A 20,800-nucleotide genomic window follows, 5' to 3' on the forward strand; every position below is an offset into this window, starting at 1 on the left:
CTCTTTATTCCTGGTCTACTACTACTATGCCTCATAAGTATGTCTGAACATTTTTAGATGTTTTAATTTTGGTTTTTGCCAAGAGAAAGCAGGAGATGTTACCGTCTTCTTTGACATCATGGAAAGGAATACATGAAAATAAATACGTGTATGTATCTCTCTGTATGATGAATATGTGTGTACTGGTGTGCAAGTATCTATCTGTGAGACCTGGCATTACGAGATCACAAGAGGAATGCAAATTACTGTGCGGTATTCATAGGTAAGGGAAGGTGTGTTAGATAGATTTCCTTAGAAGGCAGTGTATGAGATGGGCTAGGCTCTGGGTAGAGTAGGATTGTCATAGTCTTATCTCCTCCCACTCCCTGAATGAGATTGGCATAAAGTACCCAGCTGGACAGGATTAAAGGAACCTAAAGGATCAATAGACAAAAAACTCTCCTAAGGTGACCCTCAAATATCAAACAATATATGACATGAAAAAGCCTTTAGCAAAGTAAAAAACAAATGTTTATGTTAAATTACCATGATTGTAGTCACTTAATAAGAGATTTATTGGCTTGTTTTAGAAAGATTGTATTGGCTTTGAACAAAATATGGAAGTCTTTTCAAAGTAAAACTTTAAATCGTGTTGCTTAGCTTTCAACAAGTATTTGTTGAATTGACTTAGTAAGACAGTATTCTGGGGAGAAGGCAAAAGTTACAGCATTGAACAGCATGATTTATTTCTGAAAATTCTTCCAGAAAGACTAGGGAAATCCCCACTGCCATTTATTTATAGCTAGACCAAAAACAAAAAAATCCATTTGTAGGTCTCTGTCTTCAATGCCCCTGGGGACCAGAATATGACTTAAAAGCCTTTTTCATTTAAAAAAAATTCTTCTTCATGACATGAAATTTGTAGTACTTTAAAACATTAAAAACATTCCCACTTAGATTATGTTAATATCAGGAATTGGTGGTGTCATTGTACTGAGGATGTATGTGTAGCCTACTGAGCACCGGAAATTAAATTCAGATCCTAGTTCTGACAATTTGTTAAAGTTTTGTAATTTAATCTTTCAGAATTTAAGAAGGATACTTTAAGTGAAGTTGACCCCAGTATCATAGGCGTCAGTTCAAGATCCAGATGCTGTAGTTCCCATCATGGCGCAGCAGAAATGAATCTGACTAGGAACCATGAGGTTGCGGGTTCAATCCCTGGCCTCGCTCAATTGATTAAAGATCTGGCATTGCCATGAGCTGTGGTGTAGGTCACAGACGCGGCCCAGATCCTGAATTGCTGTGGCTGTGGTGTAGACCGGTGTCTGTAGCTCCGATTCAACCCCTAGCCTGGGAACCTCCATATGTCGTAGGTGTGGCCCAAAAAAGCCAAAAAAAAGATCCAGATGCATGTTGCATTAATGTAAAACTCTTTACATCATGACTATATTTATACTCTCAAGAGCACTGTTTTTCTAAGATAAAATAAAAGATAGTGGAAAGAGCATGGATTTTGGAATCTCTGGCTCTCAGTTTTCTACCATGTAAAACGAGATTATATTCCCTTGTTAGAGTTATTGTGAAAATTAGATACTGTCATATCTTAAGTATGTAGAATTGTGCATGGTGGCATCATAGAAGCTCAGTAAAAGATTGCTGCTGGTATTTCTTTGCCACACAGAGTCAGAATCTCCCCGTAACTTCAGGGCCTGCTGCAAATCAGCATACCCTTAGACGAAAGGCCCTGTGAGTGTGGAGGGGCTTGGAGAGCATAAACCCTGCAGTCCTGCCTTGGTGGTTTACTCCGTCAAGTACTGATGTTTTGTGTATTTTGTCCTGCTTTTACAGCATGTTCCACAGGAGGATTAGTCCTATACAATTCCTGGACATTAAGATACAGATAATTGAGATGGACTTTATCAAGGAACAAGTAAATTGGGCTTACAGTAAGAGGTTTAATAGGTCAGAGATGGAAAAGAAATTTGGGATTGAAGTGGTAAAGAGGTAGCACTTTAATTGGACATTAAAAATGAGTTGTATTAGGAAAAATATAAAACTGGCAAAGCATGTTTTAAGTTTCAAAGGCCTGAATGAAGAGGAACCATTTATATTATTAAGGAATAGAGAGACTGAAATACTTAGTGATTAAAAGTATGTACTTGAGAGGCAGGCAAACCTGTGTTTGAGTCCTAGCCCTGACTCATACTAGCTGTGAGACCTATGACAGGGTGTATAATCCCTATTAAGCTCTCTTACCTTAACTAGTAGTACTATCTCATGCAAGAATTGTACGGATTAATGAGCCAATTCCTGTAAAGCTCTTAGCACAGTGCTTGGTACTGCAGTAAACATTCAGTACATGTTAACTGGTATTTTATCTCCCTTGTGAATAGGGCGGAATGGATGAACCACAGGTTTCAATTAAGGTGTAATGGAGTATGGTCAGAAAGGTAAATTGTGGCTTTCTGATCTGGATTTGACTGTAATTAGGAATTGGAGATGAAGTTAAGGATTTTGAGTAGGTGAATAATAATAGAGTTCTAAAGTAGCAGAGCTAGAAGATTCCTTAGAGGTTGTTGTCTAGACTCTTCGCTTCTCAAATGAGCAGAGACCCAGAGTAGTGACAGTACATTCGCTGCAGAGCTGGGACTAGAATCCAGGTATTAGACCTCTCTTAGACTCAATCATGACACCAAAATAAGTCCAAAAGATGGTTCGATATTGGTCAAGTGCTTAGAAAATAGGCATTTCCAGCAGCTTTGGAATAAAGGAAACAAGTTTAAAGATTTTAATGTGTATTAAATAAATGGTGGTACTTTCAACCAAACAAATTAAGATTTGAAAAATCTTAATTAGAACGTTTTCTTCATCAATGGCAGTCATCTCAGAAATGTTTGTTAAGGGAAGTAAAAATACATGAAATGGGTGTTCATTGGTATTTTTATTTGTATTGCTAGTGGGCTTGGAGGGTGAAGTTTTTGCTTAAGTAAAATTGAAAATCACTTCTTATCCCATGTCCTTTAAAGTTCCCGTTACACAGGAATTTTAAACAGAAAAACATAAAAAATGTAATTCCGGGAGGGCTCTTACTACCTATGTCATAAGACGTTGCTACATAGATGTTAATAGACCTTGGTTGGTATTATACCTATGTGCTATTAAGTTTTTAGGTTAATAGAAAAAGATCCAACTAATTATAGCTTAATATATTAATGGAATAAGATAGCTTTTAAATCTTTATATAATTGTTTAAGATTAGCTGTTTAGTAGGAAAATTATAATCAAACATGTTTTTTCTTATGTAATCGGGCTGAAAGATTATTTTATTGAAAGCTATATAAAATATATGTAATTAAAATAAACATAGAAATCCAAATCATATACCTATAGTCTGTGACTATATGAATGTAGACCTCTTACAGAATTCTAAATGCAGTTCAGCAATTTCACTGATGGAGATGTTTGTGACCAATGTCATTCAAACACAGCTTCTCATGTAAATTATTTTATTAACTACATAAAAGTGAGGAACTCTATAGAGTTATACAGTCATTTTAATGTATCTAGCCATTTTTTAGGTGCTATATATTTTTGCTACTCAAAAGGCATGCTTAAATCTTTCACTTAAGACTTGTTATTTTCAAAAGAAGCTAGCTTTTTAAAGTGAAACTGAGGAGTTCCCGTCATGGTGCTGCAGAAACAAATCCAACTAAGAACCATGAGGTTGTGGGTTCAATCCCTGGCTTGCTCAATGGGTTAAGGATCTGGCATTGCCATGAGCTGTGGTGTAGGTCGCAGAAGGTGCGCAGATCCTGTGTTGCTGTGGCTGTGGTGTAGGCTGGCAGCTGTAGCTCCGCTTGGACCCCTCGCCTGGGAACCTCCATATGCTGTGGCTGCATCCCTGAAAAGCAAAAGCAAAAAATAAAGTAAAACTGAGTATTTCTTATGAAATGTTCATAAACATTTTCTTAAAAATCATAATTTGATTGATTTGGTTATATAAAAATACAGCTTGAAGAATGGGTCTTGATTGTGTGTGTATTGTATTATGAGAGTCAGTTATTTTGAGATTTTATTTTTAGCATATAACACTATAAAATCTTTAAGCAAATGATATAAGTCAAACAATGCAGTATGTACTAAGAAGTACTAAGAAGGCATCTGACAATGCAGTTTTACTCAGTAATATAAATAATACAGTAGAAATAAGCATTTGGAATTTATCAGAGTTATATATTTGAAATATGACTTTGTGGTTTTGGAAGTCATCACAGTTACCAGAGACACATGTTTGGAATATGACTTTGTATGTATGTAATAATTTTGTGTCTTCTGATTTAACTAACCCATAAGTTACCTCTTCACCACCTTTTTACTCATAATGGCATTGTTGTGATCGCTTTTGTCAGGTAAAAGTTCTTGAGTATTTCCTGCTTCTTGGGCCTCTCAATGATGGGTTACTGTGAAGGAGAATCAGCAGTAACAAAGTGGGAAAAGATTGACAGTGCATTTAGGAGTTGTGCCTTATCTATACATGATTTGGGACAGTTTTGCCAAGCATTGAATAATTTTCCTGTGGGAAACTTGAGCCCTAAAAGGAAATGAACATAGCTAAAAGGCTGCATATCACATGGGACTTAGATTTATTTTTAGAATGGCACTGTAATGCCATATTTGGATTGAAACAATGTGATGACAGGACATTATTTTATTAAAAAGCTATGTTTTCTGAAAAAGTAATCTAATTTTCTATTACATTGTATATATAGATTCAGCATAATAAATATATAACTCTTCAGCTACTAACTATGCTGAAGTATTTTAAAGTTAGAGGCACTTGCTTGGCAAACATTTCTGGAGCCTGCTTTTAGAGTCTGCTTTCTGTAATACAGATTCTCTGGCAGTTCATTGGTTATAGTACATAATTGTCTTTTTGATGTGTATGTTTTGGGCAAGTTGTTTATTACTGGTTGGGAAAAATGAGTAAAGAAGGATTAGTAGCATTGGGTGTTGGTATAGTTAGTTGTCTTGAAATGGAAGCACTCTCTACTAAATGACTCAATAGAGAAACCCTAATGGATTTTTGCTTCTGAGAAATGATTTTTTTAAAAAAGATACTCAGCAAAGGTATTTCATACTCAGCTTTACATTGTTTGGGTTAGCATGATTTATGGGTTTAAAAGAAAAACAGTCATTGCATCGTTTATATTCTGTCAGCTTTTCTGCTACTTGATTTATCTTCTTTATAATCTTATTTGGTTAAAATAGGTTATGATGTTGGTAATCTACAATGAATTTCTGAATTGGGTACTATCTAAAATTGCAGACCTCTCATAGTTCACTAAGTTTCAAACATGGGAAAATCTGCCAAATACACATTCTGTCCCTGGGCCTTTCTCTCAAGGTTGGAAATATGCCAACACTATAAATCTCAAGTCTGATGGGAAAGCGCTATCACTGACATACAAGGCTTTATGCTACCTGCTTTCAATGCAGTATTTAATTTGCTTCTCATAAACTCTGCAAGGTAGTGACTACTGAGTAAATTTTACAAATAAGAATATTAAGGCTCAGAATGGTTAAGTAACTCTCCGAGGTCACACAGTTAGCAAGTGGGAGAGGCAATTTTCAGCCAAAACTGCTTGACCCTAGAGTGAGTATTCTGTTTATTAATACTGTTTATTAATTTATTAATAATGCTGTTAATTTATTAATAATACTGTTAAACTACTTCTGTTTATTAATACTGACCTATGTAGAGCACCTGAAATTCACCTTGTCTGTTCTTTGTCAGAAGTCCAACTCCAGTCTTCGCACGATGTGGCCGGATTCTGAAATGACTTCAGTTACCTCCATGTTTGTTAGTCTAGTTACCATTTGTTCTGACTTTGTTATGTTTCAAAGAAATTTTAAAAGATTAATTACTGAATACCTATAAAATACTTCATTACCTATACAATACTTAATTACTGAAATTTTAGAAGATTAATTACTGGATACCTATACAATACTTCATTTATTTAAATGTGTCTCTTATTAGGTTTTATTCAATGACAATTTTACTAGAATTATGATTTTTTACGTCTAAGAGCAAATCATCAGGATAAATAAGTAAAGCAGTATTTACTCACAAATCCAATTTACAATGAAATTCCTGCTGTTGCATTGAGTGAAATGACAGCACTATAAGTTGAAAGAAAACTAATTTGACGATCAGCAGTGCAAGTCTCATAGGGACAAGTAAAACTATATTTGCATGAGTACACGTTTTTATGTTCTCAAAATCTGAATTTAAGATAAAAATGTTTTTGCATTGTCACTGTTAAGTGAGCCCATCAATCAACTGTTTATTTCTAGAATACTTGTTGATTGAACTATGACATGGAATTGAGGGGCTTTAATTTGTTTTATACAAATACGCTATCTCATATTACTAAGGTATTAATACTTTATTAGAATATTTATAGTTCAACAAAGTAGGAAAAGATAAATAAGAAAGAAATTTAGAAAAAAGAAATGGAACAGAAAGATAATACACAAATATACAGGCCATAATATCCTGTGTTGTTTGAGATTGGGCTGCAAATGTGGCTCAGCGTTCTGGAGGCTGAAACAAAAGTAGACATTTAATCATTGCCCGTGGCGGGGAAATAACCCATATTTCTTTAGAAGAAGCAATTTCTGCTAAGAACACTGAGTAATATAGTGGGAAGCGTCCTCACTACCATGAAAATACAAGGTTTCTGTGGCAGTTTTTTTTCACAGTCTCAAGCACCGTTTCATGAAAGTAGTTCTTTGAGAGGCCGGGATGTAGTGATGGTCTATCTGGTGCTCAGCCCTAATCTTTAAATATTTAAAATATTACTCATCCTCAGTGTTGGAGGCCACCTAGCATTTAGGGAAAATGCCCTTTCTTTGAATGATTTACAGAAGGGCCACATGTTGAGATTTCTTTTCGCTTTATTTTTCTGTTTAATAGCAGTATACGTTTCTCTATGATATTAGAGCTCTAATATCTGCTTTTTCATAAACACTGAATAGCCTTCATATGAGTAAAAGGGAAAAACACATTTTCAAAGTTTGTGTCATGTCGATTTTAGTTATGAGTCTTGAAGACAAAAGCATTTTTTCATATATTAGGAATTACAAATGCCACTCACTACTGATAAGAGAATTTCTTGACTTTTATGGTATGTTTATTTGGGTTAAAAACGTGAACTAGAAAGCCAAACCAGTTGAGTTCCAGTTCCAGCTGCTCACTTTCTTGCCAAGTGATTTAACTTCTTTCCTCACTTGCCAAATGGGGGGACATAATAGAGCCCACCTTAAGGGGTTATTAACATTCGTAGATCTGTGTGATTTAACTGTGAGCAAAGTGCTTAGAACAATGACTGCAGGTCCTTGTTAGCTCTAGTTATTGTTGCTTAAGTAATTATTTCTAAGTCTGTAAAAATGAATTGGTCAATAGGAAGTAAGTGGCCCTGAACCTTATATGTATCATATATCCCCTGAGAATTCATTTATTCCGAAAATATTTATTGAGTGCTTATCTAAATTTGTCAGGTACTCTTCTAGGGGCTGGAGAAACAGAAATCTCTGTCCTCGTGAAGCTTAACATTCTAATGAATCTGTCAGAATCTAAGAATGCACTTTGAACAATACAGAGAAAACTGTGCGTTCAGTGTCAGAGAGTTTATGGTAACCCTTAAGGCTGTTTATTAAATTTTATGCTAAGAATGCCATACATGCCTTCTTTCTATTTTGTCAGAATTCCTCTGAGCCATTCCTTAAGATGGTTATAGTATTTGATTTAAAAAAAAAAGTTGGAGTTCCCATGGTGGTGCAGCAGAAATGAATCGACAAGCAACCATGAGGCTGCGGGTTCGATCCCTGGCTTCGCTCAGTGGGTTAAGCATCCGGTGTTGCCGCGAGTTGTGGTGTAGGTCGCAGACATGGCTCGGATCTAGCATTGCTGTGGCTCTGACATAGGCCGGCAGCTGTAGCTCCGATTAGACTCCTAGCCTGGGAACCTTCATATGCCATGGGTGTGGCCCTAAAAAGACAAAAAAAAAAAAAAAAAAAAGCTATTGTGTAAGAGACAAAATAATTGTTGTTATTTTTCTTAATTACCTTTTTTTGCTCTGTTAAATTAGAAATGCTGTTAGTTTTTCTAATAAATAAAATGAATTTCCTGAAATGTCCAAATTTCGCAGGGGTTTTGTAGGCTTATCTTGCCCAAACACAAGAACATCTGTTTTCATAGGCTTAAAAGTCTTCATCTTTCCACTTAAGCAATTCTGCTACTTCCAAAACACTTGAAATTAAATTACAAATGACAGGAGTTCCATGTAATTAAGAAAATGATTTTACCTCAGGGCAGTTTTAAGCCCTCAGTTATTCACTTTTAAGTGTAGTAGTCCTTCAGTTCCATTTTCCTTCTTTTGAGTTCCAGTCCTAGGGGATTTTAAAAGTAAGACTTTAATCACTTCTGGCAATCTATAGGGGACTTTTAAATAGCAAAATGTTTCACAGATGTTATTTCTGTGAAACATATTGTAAAGATAGGATATGACATGATGGATTTGAGTGGAATTTTGGTGATGTTTGTTTTATTTTATTTTCTTAAGTATTACATGATGACTTTTAACAAAGCATTTATAACATTCCGGATAGTCTTAAGAAGATCTAACTTTTTCTTTAGGCAACAAGTTACTTTGGAAATAATAATCTTCCCTATGCTGGTTATTTCTCATGGCAGCCTTCCACTGCATTTTCTTTGTTTGGGTACTTTCTTTTTCTTCCTGCCATTCTTAGCTTTCTATTTTTCAACTTGAGTTTACAAAGGGTGTGTATTCAAAGGGTTTCCGTCAGTTCCCAGTACCTTGTTAGTCCTGAGAAGTTACCCAGTGAGCCAATTCTCACAGTAAGGTATAAAAATAGCCATCCAGAAAAATTACAGAATGTGGTACCACTGATTTGAACTAACAGCTTTCAAAACCAAGATGGGAGAAGAAAACAGCACAAATGCTATTTCCTTAGATTTTTTTCTACCCACATTAGTTTAGACAAGCCTTAAAATTTAAGAAAGTAACAAAGTCTAACTGTTGCTTTCCCGAATACACTAAAAAGAGAATAAGATTTGGGACCAAGAAATAAATCATCCAGAAATCAATTACATGGATAGATCCTCGTTTTTTTATCACTGTTGAGCTTGAATCACAGTATTCATTTCACCACTTTTATTCCACAAACTCAGTCTAGCATTTTATTGAGTGCATAATAAGTCAATAACTTGTATTGAATTTGGGTGGCTTAACGTTGCTAAACCTAAATTTCTGTATTGTATACTGAGGAAATAATACCTTATTTTTTTTTGGAGTTCCTGTTGTGGCTCAGTGGTTATCGAATCCGACTAGGAACCATGAGGTTGGGGGTTCGATCCCTGGCCTTGCTCAGTGGGTTATGGATGCAGCATTGCCGTGATCTGTGGTGTAAGTTGCAGACACAGCTAGGATCCCCCGTTGCTGTGGCTCTGGCATAGGCCAGCAGCTACAGCTCCGATTAGACCCCTAGCCTGGGAACCTCCATATACTGCAGGAGCGGCCCTAGAAAAGACAGAAAGACCAAAAAAAACCTTCTTTTCTTTTAATAAACTTTATTTTTAAGAACAGTTTTAGATTCATAGAAATTCGCGAATATAGTACAGGGTGTTCCTATATACCCTGACTGTTTCTCCTGTTATGAACATGTCACATCAGTATGGTACATCTGTTTCAGTTAGGCAACCAATATTGATACATTGCTATTAACCAAAGTCCATATTTTATTTATATTTCCTTAGTTTTTACTTAATGTCCTTTTTCGTTTCAAGATCCCAACCAGGATACTACATTATATTTAGTCCTCCTGTCTCTTTAGGCTTTCTTGACTGTAGCAATTGCTTAGGCTATCTTTGTTTTTGATGATTTTGGCAGCCTTAAGGAACACTGGTCAAGTATTTTATAGACTGTCCTTCGTTTGGAATTTTTCTGAGGTTTTTCTCATAAGGTTATGAGTGGGGGGGAAGAAGGACACATAAATGAAGTGCCGTTTTCATTACCTCGTATCAGCGGTGTGTTCTGTCGACGTGCTTGTCACGGTTGATGTGTGGACCTTGATCATCTGGCCAAGTTCATGTTAGTCAGATTTCTCTGCTGTGAAGTTATTCTTTTTTTCCCCCTTTCCATACTGTACTCTTCTGAAAGAGGACACTATACAAATCCCACACAGGAGTGGGTTCCCTCCTTGAGGGCAGTATTTACATAAATTATTTGGAATTCTTCACAGGAGACTTGTCTTCTCCACCCCCATTTATTTATTTATTCATTCACTTATTTTTTAAGTATAAATTCATGGATATTTATTTTATACTTTATACTTTAGATTATAAAGTATTACTTCATTAATTTTGTTGCTCAGTTTGTTCCAGCTTTGGCTATAAATTTCCCTTTGACATATGCCCATCATTTTGAGCTTGTTTTCTTGTGGTGAGAGTCGGGGGAAAGTGCTTCCTTACTTATGGCAATTTTACATGTTCCAGGATCATCTTGTAAATTTCCTGCCCCAGTCCTAGAATCAGCCATTTCTATAAGGAGCCTGGTTCCTTTTATTGATAAATGATGTTACAACCCAAGATTCTGGCACTACGTGTGCTCACTGTCACTGGATGTTCATGCTTCTAGGCCTTCTCAACTGACAGGACAAAGAAATACATGCATGATAGTGCTATTTTTTAAATCATTCAACATGTGGGTTCAGCAAACCATGCATTGGAGTTAGAATGGGGTGGAATCAAAAAACTTTATATGCAGTTATTTGCAACTTTAGATACAATTCCTAGTTACATATAGACTAGGAGGCCAAGACAGGTACATAAGTGACTATTCCAAAACACAGGGCAGTTGCTGTGTGGTATGTAAATGCATACAACTTTTCCAGAGAACAAATTGACATTATAACTGAAAGTCCAAAACACAAGAGTTATACTGGGTATTTGGGGGACTGGAGTGACTGTGGAAATCATCTGTTCTCGGTTAGGAATCACTGCTCTACTTTCAAGCCTTGTTTTTAGCAGAAGGAGTAGAAAAGCCTGAATATTCCAAAGTCAGAGATTTGGTGTAGCGAATTATGGTATAGCCATGTGACAGGTTATTATGCAGTAAAAATGTTAGGGTAGAAGTTTCCTGGTGGCTCAGTGGGTTAAGGATCCGGCATTGTCACTGCTGCAGCACGGACGGGTTAGATCCCTGGCCTGGGAACTTCCGCATGCTGTGGATGCAGCCCAAAAAATTGCTAGGGTGGGATAACTGTAAATAACCAGAAAAGAAGCTCATGACATTTTGCAGTTAGTAAAAATTAATTTTCAAAACAATGTAAACTCATGAAAATAACTATGTAAAAAGTTAGGCATGTGTTCACCAAATATTAGCTATAGTTATTTCTGTTGTGAAATTATCTCTTTTTTTCTTATTTTCCCCCGGTATTATTGTAAGAAAGCAAAAAAGTTTTATTACAAAAAACAAGAAGGATTCGTTAGTATACTAAGAAAATAAAAATTTAGATTTTTCTTTTTAAAATGCAAAAGATAAGTCATTAATTTTAGATTGTGTTTGGGAAACAGTGACAGATGCCATTTGACAGGAGTATGGAAAGGGGGGATAAAGATTTGGATTTTACTGCGAAGTGTTATTTCTCAGTATTTCTTTGGTGAATAAATTTTTAAAGTGCTCTTATTTTAGAGTATGGTTCTGAATGAAATTATTTCCAGCAGTGTATGTATGTATTCTATTATATGAATGGTAATTTATCTCTTTTTCTATTAATGGACATTTAGAGTTTCTAGGTTTTTTGACCATTGCAAGTAAGGTTATTATGAACATCTTGTACATGGTTTTTGTTTTTCCTCTTGGACCCGTGTTTTTGTTTCTCCTGTGTGACCCTTAGGAGTGGAATTGCTGGTTCTATGGGAAATGCCTGTGTAACTTTATAGGAAACTGCCAAGTAATTCACCAAAGTGGTTGTTAGCATTTTATATATCCATTAGCAACAATTAAGAGTTCCAGCTGTTTCATATTCTCACCAACATTTTTGGTATTGTCTTTTTATTTTAGTTGATCTAAATTTGTTTCATTGTGTATGTTTAGAATGCCTGAGCTGTAAATACTGTTTGTATTGCTGCTTGAAATGTAAGGGACAGTATGCCACTATAAATAGTTACAGGATTTCGTTTAAACATTTACTACATTGAAGATACAGCAGTATATAGACTTAGGAGAATTAACTTTTGTAAAATGCAGCTGAACATTTGAACATGAATATTACATGAAAAAATGTTTGAAGGTATATACATTTCAAGTTGTTGCAGCTTGCTTGTGAGAATTTCTGCAAGTAAAACTTAAGAAATTAATCAACAGTAGCATATCAGTGTATTAAAAATGATTACAAAAAATCTTCGCTTTGGTCATGTTGCCAGTGACAAATTATTGTGTTGTATATTTAGAGTAGGGCTTGGCACATTGCAGAAAGTTCAGCATGCGTCTAGTTTTTAAAAATAAAGTTTTATTAGAATTCAGAAATGCTTGTTTATGTCTATATTGTCTCTGGCTACTTTTGATCTACAGAGGGAGAGTTGAGTAATTGCAACACTGAATGGCCCACAAAGCCAAAAATATTTGCCATCTGGCTCTTAACAGAAAAAGTTTGCAAAAATGGGTTTTTTTGTTTGGTTTTTATTTGTTTGTTTGGTTTTTTGTTTTTTAGGGCCGCACCTGCAGCATATGGAAGTTCCCAAGCTAGGGGTTGAATCACAGCTGTAGCCCCTGGCCTACACCACAGCCACAGCAATGCCAGATCCAAGCCATGTCTGCAACCTACACCACAACTCACAGCAACGCCAGATCCTTAACCCACTCAGCTAGGCCAGGGATCAAACCCACATCCTCATGGGTACTAGTCAGGTGTGTTACTGCTGAGCTATAACAGGAACTCCCACAAAATGTTAATACTGCATAATCATATGGCATTTTTTTCTTCTGGATATTAAAGCTGTTTTCCTTATAATAAATGAAGCAGCCAAGACATAAAACCAGTTGATAAATAGAGTTACTTTGCCATTGTTTCAATAATTTTTAGAACATATCACCTTACAGTCATTTTGCTATTCCTTGTTCTTTTAAGGTTTGCACATCTCTGCATGATTACCTTAAGTACATTGCAAAACCTTGTTCTCTGTTAAGCCATTTTACTAACTATAGTCCTCTGAAAGGATGTATTTGATTGACTTAATCACTTTAGCCATTAATATGCCTTGTGCTTGCAGTTCCCTATGTGAGCTATGTCTATGCTTAAATCCTTAGGAATAAAAGGAATGTATATTATGATACAAATATTAATTTTATAAGCACTTGGGTTGGGATGTTTTGCAAAAAAGCTCTTTGCTGTGTTTTCTTAGAAAGGAATCATCCATGATGTTACCATGATTTGTTTTCTGAATCTTTTCAAATTTAATGATGACATTATACTGATAGAAACTTAGCAAGTTCCTCATTGTTAGAATTTTGGGATCATTTTTGTACAATTTGGCCTCTGGCAAGTCAAATGGATTTAGTCCCAAATTCTTCAGCATATTTTCTAAGGCCAAATATTTTAAGCAAATGGTTCACATGGAACTCCTCGATTTATTATTATTTCTCAAGGCTTAACAAATTCAGCATGTGGATTTTCAAAATCACCTTGTCTCAAAGGCATTTTACCTCATAACTATCTGATGACTCCATTGATCAAATGATTGAGGGATGGCGGGTGGATGAGAACTAACCGGTTACAGAATTTTTTCAGTGTTTGTTATTTTTCTATTATCTGCATTTGAATTTCCTATAACTGTGTATCCTTTTTGAAGTTATCTTTATCATTAGTATAATATACTGACATAACCAGCATAAAATATTTTGAAGATCTCCATATTCCTCTCATTCTTCATGTAATTTTCCAACCTTCATTCTTGTCTTAAGCTACAGTCTGTCATTCTTAGCATATTTCAGAACTTCTATTGTTGTTTCATAAAATTCCTGCAGTAAATTCAGCTGATATTTTAAAAACTCATAATTCTTTTTTTCTTTTTTGGAAATATAATTTGGAGATATAATTCAAGAATGCTGTTAACAGCTTTTTCAGAATAATTTCTTGTAGCTGAACTCAAATACAGATCAACATTTCTGTTCATCATTTCTAGAAAGTTCTGTCAATGTGAAATTTATTTTAATCATTGTTTTAGTGCTTTAAGTCCCCTTTCTCATGTTTTTCAAGTTCCAAAACCTTTCAGAAACTGCTTAATGGATGGATCTTCTTCCTTCAATAGTTTGAAACATTTGATTAAATTACTCTCTACAGAGGTTCTAGGTCGTAACCCCCCTTATCATTGCACAAGAAATCATTCTCCTTGGTAGACATTTTGGCTGGCTAGCTCATGGTGGTTTTAATGAGCATTGTTTTGGTAACTGCCTTTTCATTTGCTTATTTGCTGTTTGTATATTTTATAAGGTGTCTGCTCAGATTTCTGTCCATTTTATTAGATTGTTTCTTTAAGTTCTATATATGTTCTGGATACAGTTCCTTTTTCAGATATATGTGCTGCTTGTCTATTTCCTAATGGCATATTTTATAAGGGGAAGTTTTTAATTTTTGAAGTTCAGTCTATCATTTTTCCTCTTGATGATGGTAGGGGTGTGATAAGTTTTTGTCATGTTGCAGTTTCGAAACTGAAACTGGAACTGTTTATGGTCTTTTGCTTGAGATATTCATGAAATGAGATAAAGATTTCTTAATTCCCTTTATGTGGTTTTTCCCTTTGTGTTGCTATTTCACATTCTGTGTGTTAAAATTAAAACTGAGTTCAAGAAAATTCACATATCCTAGATTGAATTAAAATTGTTAACTCACAATAATATACCACATATTTCTGATACAGATGCCCTTTCCTGATCATTACTCTTAATAACAGCAGGATGATTTGATTTATTTTGAGCTAAGGGACTCAAAAATTTTTACTTTTTTCTGTTTCTCATTACAGTTATTTTCCTCTTGCCTGCATATGACACAGTTAGGAAGTTACTAATAAATCATTAAGGCAGTCGTTTTTTTTTTCAGATATTTAATTGGAATGTCTTTTAAAGTTCTTTTCTGATTTAGTTTAGTGCCTCTTTCACATGGGTCTTGGATTAATAAACATGAGCATTAGCGATCCTGGTTTGGGGAGAGCTGTTGACCACCTGAACATTGCTATTGCTCAGTCACAAGGAAGCTTTGGACTTTGATTATTAAGCTCTGAGTATGTGCTATGTGTTGTGCTGTGCTCTGTGGAAGTTACAAAACTAAATCACAGTTTCTACCCCTACTTGAATAGTTTTACAGGGAAGATAAGATACACAAAAATAGGGAGTTCCCATTGTGGTGCAGCAGAAGGGAATCCAGCTAATAACCATGCGGATGTGGGTTCAATCCCTGGCCTCGCTCAGTGGGTTAAGGATCGGGCGTTGCCACGGGCCGTGGTATAGGTCGAAGATGCAGCTTGGATCCCACATTGCTGTAGCTGTGCCATAGGCAAGCAGCTGTAGCTCCAAGTTGACCCCTAGCCTGGGAATTTCCCATATGCCTCTGGTGTATCCCTAAAAAAGGCAAAAAAAAATGAAAAAAGATATACAAATAAAAATAATATATATTCTAGGAACCATAGGTATGTGTTCTCTGTTTATCTTTGTGTGTGTGTATGTGCGCGCACGCGTGTGCATTCACACATGCATTTGTGTGCATGTGTGTGCTTGTGTGTGGGTGTGTTTAGAGGACATCCCCGGCTCTCAGCAGTGCTGGAGACTTTGCTTGATTTCCCTTTTATTAAGTGTTTTATATACGTGTCAGACAATACTAGAAGCTCTTTACATGTTTATAATGTATAGATGAATTTAATGTAATCCTCACTACAACTTTATAAGGTAGGTGATATTAGAGAAGATAAGAAGCTTACCTAAAGTTATTTAGACAAGTAGGAAATTGAGCCAGCTTTCAAACACAGATAAATCTGACTCTAAGCTAGGCCCCTGGTTTAAGGCCTTAAAGATGAATTGTCATCATTTTCATCATTTAGGTGCATATAGCTAAAATTAGGACTGGGAATTCTTAATCTAAAATACTGGAATCATCCAGGGTCTCTTTTTCAATTGTATGAATATCCTCTTGTATTTGCTTTTCCATTTTAAAATCACCTTTATTTAGATGTAAATTAAAACAATAAAATTGACCAGTTTTAAGTGAAACAATTTGTTTTAATTACCACCACAGATGTGATGAATAATAATTCCATCAATTCACAAAGTTCTTTAATATCTTTTAAAAATTGGTCTTCCCCCTTTGCCTTATTAGTCTCTTACAAATTGATCTGCTTTCCATAACTTATGATTTGTCTTTTTCTAGAATGTCATATACATGGAATTACAGAAAATAGTCTTTCATGCCCGGCTCCTCTCACATAGTACAATGCTTTTGAGTTCTATCATGTGTGAATCAATAGGTTTTTCTTTTTTATTGCTGAGTAGTATTCCATCACTATATGAATGTACCACAATTATTTATCCATTTACCCATTAGAGCATATTTGTATTGCTCCCAGTTTGGGCTATTACAAATAAAGGTGCTATGAACACTTGAGTTCAAGTATTTGCATGTATTTATATTTTCATTTCTCTTGGATAAATACCTAGGAGTGGAATCACTGAATTGTATGGTAAGTGTATGTCTAACGTTGTAAGAAACCTATGAACTGCTTTCTAAAGTACTTGTACCATTTTGCATTCCCACCAGCAAAGGTATGGGAATTCCAGTTGTTTCACACCCTTTGCCAACCCTTGGTATATTAGGTCCTTTTAGCTTTAGCATTTAGTGGGTATGGAGAGAAATCTTGTGGTTTTGATTTATATACTGCTAATAACTAATGATGTTGAAATTTATTCATGTGCTTATTTGCCATCTATATATCTTCTTTTGTGAAGCATCTGTTCAGTCTTTTTATCACCATCCCCCCTTTTAAAATCAGTTATTTGTCATGAGTTCCTTTGTGGCTTAGCGGTAACGAACCCAACTAGTAACCATGAGGATGAGGATTTGATCCTTGGCCTCGCTCAGTGGGTTAAGTATCCAGCGTTGCGTGTGGTGTAGGTTGCAGACGCGTCTCGGATCCAGTCTTGCTGTGGCTGTGGCATATGCTGGCAGCTGCAGCTCTGATTCAGTCCCTAGCCTGGGAACTTCCATAGGCCACACGTGTGGCCTTTAAAAAAAATAATAATAATAAAAATTCAGTTGTTTATCTCCTTGTTTATTTTGGGAGTTACATGTATATTCTGGATACAACTCCATTACACTTAGATTTTTAGGTAATTCATCCTGGTCAAGGCTTATGTTTTCATGTTGTGATGTTTGTTTTATTTTGGCTTCACCTACATCATGTGAAAGTTCCTGGGCTGGGGATTGAACTTGTACCACAGCAGCAACTCGAGCCACATCAGTGACAAAACCCGATCCTTAACCCGCTCTGCCACAAGGGAACTCCACATTTTCATGTTTTTAACACATGAAATGTGTTAAATCTTTAATTTAAATTTGATGAAGTCAGTTTATACATGTTTTCTTTTATGATTTCATGGTTGATAGGGACTTTTCTAGATAGCTCTGCAACTCTCTTTCTGTTCACCTTTTCCTCTCCATTAGTCTGACCTACAAATTCTAGCTACCTTGCCCTCCCTGAATTCCATCTCTCTTCACAACTCAGGAAGGCACTCCTCCCTGCCCTCCCCCATCCCCCGCCCATTTCAGTTCCCTGGACATGTGCTGTAGCCTTGAAGCTGCCACTAGGCAGATAGCTGCTGTAGTCTTAGGTCTCACCTTGGGTTTTGTCCTGTCAGGGATCACCAGAGTCTGAGCTGCCTTAACTGTTGTTAATGATGCATTTAAAAAAATAACTAGTAGTCTGACAATAAATCTCTTTGGAAAGCAATTTGGCAGTGTCTTTGAAAGTTTAAATAGTTTACAGGTTAATAAAAAGCATAGGCCTTAAAGTTAGTTCACCAAGCGTGGAGGTTGAGGGGATCAGACTGATAAGTATCTAAGTGCAAACTTGTAGTGAGTAGCAAAAAAGCCATACAGGTCTAATGCAAAGTATTATGAATATAGACAGTTTTATTTTTTTATTATTATTATTTTGTCTTTTTGGGGCCACACCCACGGCATATGGAGGTTCCAGGCTAGGGGTCCAATCAGAGCTACAGCTGCTGGCCTATGCCAGAGCCAGCGCAACGCGGAATCCGAGCTGCATCTTTGCAGCTCATGGCAACGCTGGATCCTTAACCCACTGAGCAAGGCCAGGGATCAAACCCACGTCCTCCTAGATGATAGTCAGTTTGCTTACCGCTGAGCCACGATGGGAACTCCTAGACAGTATTAATTTAAATTAATTATGTAATGCGATAGCACTACAGCAGCAGTCATATTACAGTATAAGATATATGTATCAAAAGTAGCATGCTGTGCAGTTTAACACAATGTTACATATCAAATTCAGTAAACAAAAATTTTTAAATGTAAATGTAAAGTTAGTTTAAATCCCACCTCCATGAAATATTTATGGCTCTGGGGATATGATTACCTGAAAGGCTAGAGAAATCACCAGATAAGAAAGAGCAGCACTCACTTTGCACTTGAAACAGGAGTCCCAGGCTCTTGGATGGTGTGCTCACCAAGGAGAATCAAGTCTCTTAGCTTCCAAGACAATTCATTGTTAAAACAGAAGGTCATGTTTCTGTGCTCTAGTTTTTTGTTTTTTTTTGTTTTTGTCTTTTTGCCATTTCTTGGGCTGCTCCCACAGCACATGAAGGTTCCCAGGCTAGGGGTCGAATCGGAGCTGTAGCCACCGGCCTGCGCCAGAGCCACAGCAACGCGGGATCCGAGCCTTGTCTGCAACCTACACCACAGCTCACTGAGCAAGGCCAGGGATCGAACCCGCAACCTCATGGTTCCTAGTCGGATTCGTTAACCACTGAGCCACGCGGGAACTCCTCTGTGCTCTAGTTCTTTAGCACATAAGCAAATAAAACTTAGCAACAGGATGACTTTAGAAATAGCTGGGTGCTTGATATATTTTATGACACGACTGACATTTGTTTTATTTCAGTTATTAACTCATTATAGAAGAGGAAAGACTTTTTTTCCGTTGGTAAAAGCAAGGGATATTTTCCCATAGCCTGTTTGAATCCCTTGGCATTTAGTAGTCTAGTTTCATATTGAGTAGACTGCTCTATGAGTTTTTATGACATTCGCCCCTAGGATAAACCCCAGTCAAGGGACTTCTCTTTTCCCTTTGGCACATGGGTTTCGTGCCAAAGGATCGATTAAAGCAGCAATTTTTGTACCCAGTTATTCTAATGGGAGCACTTTGCCTCCTTCTTCTGATATTAGATTGGGTGTTTTCCAATGGGAAATCCATTTTGAATCACATTTTCCCTCTTGAAATAGAAAGGTCACCAGCTGCCCTTCCTTGCATCAGGGATGGAGCATACATGAGGTATATAGAGTGAAACAGGTTGCTTTTCTTTCAGCGTTTTTTTCCCCCTTAATTGCTTTTGCTTTCCTAAAGACACAGAAACTCTGGGCATGCACGTGTATGTACATCCTTGCAGCATTTCAAAGCATGTAAATGAGAAGACCTTATTGTATAAGCCCAAACAAGTATGTACATGACTTAACTACTAAACCTTCTCTTTCCCAATGTTTCCCCAGGAGTCTCCCCAGGACAGCGCTATCACTCGTGATATTAACCGGACATTCCCAGCCCATGACTATTTTAAGGACACAGGAGGAGATGGACAAGATTCCCTATATAAAATATGCAAGGTATTTCAAGTCCAAAAACAGGACTCAGTTTTAAATGGGAATTCTGGTTCTTTGAAATTATGCAAAAGGTTAACTATACAATGTAATTTGTATGTGATGTTCAAGAATACAAAAAAAGGAGAGGAGTTTCCACTGTGGCTCAATAGGCTAATGATTCAACTTGTCTCTGTGGAGGCACTGATTTGATCCCTGGCCTGGCACAGTGGGTTAAAGGATCCAGCATTGCCTCGGCTGCGGCGAAAGTCACAGATGCAGCTCAGATTCAGTCCCTGGCCTGAGAACTTCCATAGTCCACGGGTGCAGCCAGGAAGAAAAAAAAAAAAAAAAAAGAATGTAAAAAAGGAGGGAAAATTCTTTGTAAAATCAAAAGTAACAACACAATCTTAGACTCATAAAGAACAGGAAATAATTTCTTTTACCTTTTGTTTTTGGCTATACCCACAGCATGTGGAAGTTCCCAGGCCGGGGATGACACCCAATCTACAGCAGCAGTCTGAGCCACTGCAGTGACAACACTGGATCCTTAACCTGCTGCATCAGAGGGGAACGCCTCTTTTACCCATTTAATTAGGACTTTGAGTTGACAGTCCCCTGGCTCCACATTTAGACTTTCACAAGTTGGCTTTATGTTATAAGCCTCTTGAGTCTTACGACTTCGCAAACTCCTTTTCACTATTCACATTGTAAGTGATGAATTTGGCTTCCTTGGTCCTGAGACCTAGTCTTTAGTCTTTTCTCCTGAAAACCAATCAGGCTCCTTTTTAGTATCTGCCATATAGTAAATATAGGCAAAGCACAAATCATCCTTAAGGAACTTACATATTGTGGTTGAGAAAGCAAAACTACT

The 20,800-nt window shown here is 36.5% G+C and overlaps 1 protein-coding gene across 6 annotated transcripts in view; it reads left to right on the plus strand.

Moving 5' to 3' along the window:
* The window catches only part of RABGAP1 (RAB GTPase activating protein 1), a 173,075-nt gene that overhangs the window by 108,258 nt on the left and 44,017 nt on the right, over positions 1 to 20,800 (plus strand). For all 6 annotated transcript variants that reach the window (XM_021074563.1, XM_021074574.1, XM_021074570.1 and 3 more), the window contains one exon: positions 19,840 to 19,953. In XM_021074563.1, the coding sequence (XP_020930222.1) occupies positions 19,840 to 19,953 (114 nt within the window). The remainder of the gene's footprint in view (positions 1 to 19,839; positions 19,954 to 20,800) is intronic.

This window comes from Sus scrofa, chromosome 1, assembly GCF_000003025.6.
Source record: "Sus scrofa isolate TJ Tabasco breed Duroc chromosome 1, Sscrofa11.1, whole genome shotgun sequence".
Taxonomy (NCBI): Eukaryota; Metazoa; Chordata; class Mammalia; order Artiodactyla; family Suidae; genus Sus; species Sus scrofa.